This window comes from Triticum dicoccoides, chromosome 5B (genome assembly GCF_002162155.2).
Source record: "Triticum dicoccoides isolate Atlit2015 ecotype Zavitan chromosome 5B, WEW_v2.0, whole genome shotgun sequence".
In the NCBI taxonomy this organism is placed as follows: Eukaryota; Viridiplantae; Streptophyta; class Magnoliopsida; order Poales; family Poaceae; genus Triticum; species Triticum dicoccoides.
This window is the reverse complement of record NC_041389.1, coordinates 426,137,538-426,142,136: the sequence shown is the minus strand read 5'-3', so window position 1 is coordinate 426,142,136 and position 4,599 is coordinate 426,137,538. Positions and strand designations below refer to the sequence as shown.

At 54.9% G+C, this 4,599-nt stretch overlaps 1 protein-coding gene across 1 annotated transcript; it reads right to left on the bottom strand.

The window, feature by feature from the left end:
* Positions 1–645: 645 nt before the first annotated feature.
* LOC119309894 (protein indeterminate-domain 16-like) lies at positions 646–4,368 on the bottom strand. The gene is made up of 3 exons (XM_037585795.1): positions 3,786–4,368; positions 3,279–3,681; positions 646–1,947 (listed from the first exon to the last, which is right to left on the bottom strand). Exons 1-3 carry the CDS (start codon positions 3,919–3,921, stop codon positions 1,008–1,010), a joined length of 1,479 nt encoding a protein of 492 aa, XP_037441692.1. The 5' UTR covers positions 3,922–4,368; the 3' UTR covers positions 646–1,007.
* Between the last annotated feature and the right edge of the window lie 231 nt (positions 4,369–4,599).

Genomic DNA, 4,599 nt, shown 5'->3' with positions numbered 1-4,599 from the left:
CAACAGGGAAAAAGAGGTTTTGGTAGGGAGCATCAGCACAACAAGCCCACCTAAAAGGACTCAGCTGGGGCGCCGTTGTCATCTTCATTACCAAACCCTGCTCCTTTACAATCGCCATACTCACCCCATTCATGTGTGAGTAATCAGTTGCAGACACATGAGATGGATTGGAATTTTGTGATGCCAATCTTGTAACAGTGCTATCATGTTAGGGGTTTGATTAACTATTATTCTCAATCTATTATTGATACAACTTTGCTGTGCTTAAGGCTTGTTATGTTACTAGGGCATGAATAGAATGAAATCTGATCTGAAGGATTCATCGACATCAACTGTGAGCAACAAGCACAATGGTTTGGTGACCGTGACTTTCTCTTGATGAGGAGGTGAATTGCGGTCCATTTCGATTTATTGCTCACATTTACACCCACATGTACACGTTTAGTATAATGAACAGTCATGATATTTATGGATTTGTCTTCGTCAGATGTAGGCTTGTGTGTCGATATGTGGGCGATTACAGGCGTGTGTTCGGATGTGGAAGCGTGTCGACGTTTGCAATCCGGTAAATGGTCCAAGTTAAAGAAAAAACAACGATCAGTGTTACTTGACTGAACAAGTTTGTCCGAGAAAAATAGTGTACCACTAGCATTTCTGTATCTGAGTTGGTTAAATATTTCCAGTTGCATGCAACAGCTTGTCACAATAAAGGTGGCATCTTCATCTCCTGACCTTTACGAGTGGCATCATGAACTCTCCCCAGCTGCACTAATGATATTTCAGCAAAATCCAACGGGAAGCAAACAAGCGAAAGATTCCATGCACATCACAATTAGCTAGCTAGCCAGCCATGCTTAGCTTTTTTCTGCAGCTCGCTCGATCAGAAGACCCAAAACACTCCGGCAGCATCTAACTACACCACGCCTCACCGTGGGCCAACCCCGCCGGCCGTCTCGCCGGTGAAAACAAAAAGCAACTCAAAGGTAGACCAAGATGGCTTAGCTTGGCTACACAGTGTCCATTGTGGCGTGTTGTTGGCGCCGCCGCATGCCGTCGAGGATGAGGGGCTCGTCGACGTTGTCGACCTCGACGTCGCCGCCCTCGGTCACGTAGCTGCAGGCCACCTCCGACGACATGGCGGCGGACGGCCTCACTGCCCGGAACTTCTGGCGGCAGCTGAAGCAGGTGATCTGGAGCAGCGTCGCGTTGACCTGCCGCACGGCGTGCTCGCGGAGCGCGTGGGCGCGGCTCAGCTCCACCTGCGCCTGGTGCCGCATGCGCTTGGCGCTCGCCAGCTCCTGCTCGGCTAGCTCCCCCTGCCGCTTTGCCTGCGCCCGTGCCTCGTCCGCGGCGGCCTTCTCCGCCATCGCTTGCCGCAGCTCCTCCCGTGCCTCCTGCATTGTCCTGGCCGCGCTGCCACCGCTGGGCCCGGCCACGTCTGTCCTTCCACGGTTGTCGCCGCTGCAGAAGCCTATTGAAAGCTGCAGCTGCATGGCGGCGTTGTCTCCCTGCGAGATGGGCGCCGGCGGTGACTGTGGCGCTGCGTACCATGACGGCGCCATGCCCAGAGGCGCAGCCGCACCGCCCGTGCAGCTGCTGGACGGCGGCATGAGCTGCAGCTCAAGATTGTGCCCACCACCGCCACGGCCATCGGGCGGCGGCGTCCGCGGCGACGGCAGCTGCTGTTCGAACCGGTGGAACGCGGCGGCGTTCGGACTGCGCATTGCCGCGGCGCCGGGCCAGGTCACGGCGCTGATGACGACGTCGCTGGACGGGCTGGTGCTGGACGCTGTCCGGGACCGAGACAGCGATATCGCCGGCGGCGGCGCCTGCTGCTGCGACGACAGGGCGGCCGCCACTCCACCACACACCGGCGCTGCCACGCCCGCCCCCGCCTGCGGGCAACCGGCGGTGCACGTGTCCTGGTGCTCTATGAAGCTCTCCACCCTGCACCACATTTCGACGAGCCCGTCCATTAGTTAGAGAGAGGGCCGGCCACGAATAATCACATCGACGATCGAATCGATCACAACAACACTGCTACACGTCTGGTCAAGAGGAGCATGAACTAGTAAGACTGAAGATACCAACAGCGAGCGAGCGAGAAAAGAGACTTTATTGCATGTGCTGAAAGGAATTTATGTTGCTGGCCGGCCGCGGGTCCAAAGGCTTGGATCTACATGGAAGAGAACGCAGGCTGGTCACAATGGGCAAAAACATAAGCTAGTAACTTACACACTTCCCTAAACTATGTTACTATCTTCATAGTGGATAGAAACATCTATGTAGTGTCATGCAATGATGTATTTATTAGGTTATAGACTCATTGTTTCTTGGAGTGTGTGATGTTCCGGTAACTTAGCTAGTTACCACAAGCACCTCCCTCTTCATTAAATATGTGCCACATAAACAAAATTATATTGGAGTGTGTGATGTTACTCCTAAGAGCAAGTACAATAGAGCTTAGTCAGCGGGCTATAAAAAATAAACTAGTATATTTCTGCTTAGTTGGAAGAAAGAGAAGAAGAGAGAGAAGGTAAGCGCGTGAAGAGCCAGCTCTAGCACGTACTTTTTTGATCTACTATTATACATGTTAGCTATAAGATGGGTTGTAGATGACATGGCACTGGCTTATAGCCAGCAGCTGGCTATACTATTAACCGTGCTGTAAGTTCCTTCCCATTGTGACGAGCCGCAAACGCCCACCAGTGCCATGACTTGTGAGCAATATTATTATATTGCGATCCAGGGCGGCATGGATCGATCGTAGGCAGCAATTGTCAGGTAGCAGCAGCAGTGCGAGTATGAGATTTTGGCCCCGGGCGGGCTAGGTAGGCTAGGCTAGCGTGCGCAGATTAAATGGGAGCTGCTGCCGCTGTTGCAGCGCTCGCTCGCGTCCGACGACGGACGCAGAAACAAATGCGCAAGCAAGCAAGAAACCAACGGAGGTGTGCGCACGCAGACACAGGGAAAGGGGCTGCTCTGCGCTCCCCCTCGGAAATTGTGCCCTGATCCGCACCCTCCGATAAAGAAAGAGAAAAGGAAGAAGAAGTGAGCCCCAGCCGTGTGCCGTGCTGCAGAGAACAAAGAAATCCTTTCGAGAAAGAAAGAAAGAAAGAAAGGGGGGAAGGAAATACATCCGCCTTTCTGTCCCGCATTGAATCGGATCGAACCGGCCGGGAACTGCTCTAGCTTGCTTGCTTGTTGTAAAGAAAGAAAATGGCGTTCGGTGAGTTGGAGGGGTGGTAGGGAAGAAGGAAGAGAGGTTGATTGTTTACCGGGAGAAGACGCGGCCGCAGTCGCAGGAGTGGCCGCGGGTGCCGCAGGTCTTGAGGTGGGCCTTGTAGTCGGAGTGGACGGCGTAGGCCTTGGAGCAGCGGCTGCAGGCCCACTGGCGGTGGCCGCTGTGCTTCCGGCGGAAGTGCTTCTTGATGCCGACCAGGTCGCCCAGGGCGTGGGAGGGGTCGTGGTGCAGGCAGCTCGGCTCCGGGCACACGAACACGCGCTTCCGCGCCGCCTCGCCGGCCTCCCGCTTCAGCAGCTTCCACGGCACCTTGTGCCGCCGCCGGTGCATCTGCAGGTTCTGGTCGCGCTGGAACCCCTGGTTGCAGATCTCGCACACGTACCGGTCCGACTCTAGCAGCGTCCGCGGCGACAGCGACACCACCTCCGCGTCCGGGTCTGCCGGCGCATGCAGCATCAGTGTCAGTGCCACTAGTATTTCCACTCCACTATTGCCGAACTATCATGCAATTAGATCATATGCAATGGTGTACGGTGCGTACCTGGTGTCCCGGCTGGCCGGCGTTTCCTCTTGGTCGCGGGGGAGCCGGTGGCGATCTGCAACGACGACCCGAACGGAGGCTCCGCCGTCTCCTCGTCAGTAGGCGGCCCAGCCATCGGCCCGCAAGAACCCAACATGGTTTCCTTGCCTGCAACTCGCTTGGAGAGGAGAGAGAGAAAGACTCCTCCTTTCCTTTCCCTCTCTAGCTCGCCTGATCAAGAGAGTCTATCTAGACGATGGAAACGGAATGCGTTGGGCTGCCTATATAGGGAGGGAGAAGAGATCAGCCAGATGTGGGAGAGTGGTAATTGGAGGAAGGGGGGCTAATGATCTACAACAACAGCGAGCGTTTGGAAGGAATTAAAGGTGGAAAGGAGGGAGGGGGAGGGGGAGGAGGAGGGAAGAAAGGGTCTTGGAGTTGGCTTTTGTGAGCTGCTACAGAGACAACACCAAAGGAGGAGAGAGATGAGACGAGAGGGAGGAGGCAGGCAGCTTTCCACCGGCTTTAGGTTTCAGCAGCTTTCTTTGGGATTATATGGGAGAGAAGAGAGAGGGAGTGAGAGGGGGGAGAGCTGGAGTTGGTAAGTACTTCTGGGGTTTGTGCCTTAATTGTCCTTGCAGGGTTGGAGCTAAGGACAGGAGGAAGACGGGGAGGAGAGGGGAGCGAGGGAGAAGGAAGATGCATGGCTGGCTGGCTGGCATCTCAATAAATTAAGGACTTTTTAAGGGAGTTTGCACAGATGGATGGATATACGTTTGGGGTAGCTTGCAATCGTTGTCTAGCTAGCCACGCACAAAAGAACAAATGCTAGGCA

Excerpts from the sequence above, each read along its gene's own strand:
- LOC119309894 (XM_037585795.1), bottom strand. The coding sequence starts at position 3,921 with ATGTTGGGTTCTTGCGGGCCGATGGCTGGGCCGCCTACTGACGAGGAG. Across the intron at positions 3,682-3,785 it reads CCGGCCAGCCGGGACACCAG|ACCCGGACGCGGAGGTGGTG; the intron begins GTACGCACCGTA and ends ATGCGCCGGCAG. Across the intron at positions 1,948-3,278 it reads TGCGGCCGCGTCTTCTCCCG|GGTGGAGAGCTTCATAGAGC; the intron begins GTAAACAATCAA and ends AATGTGGTGCAG.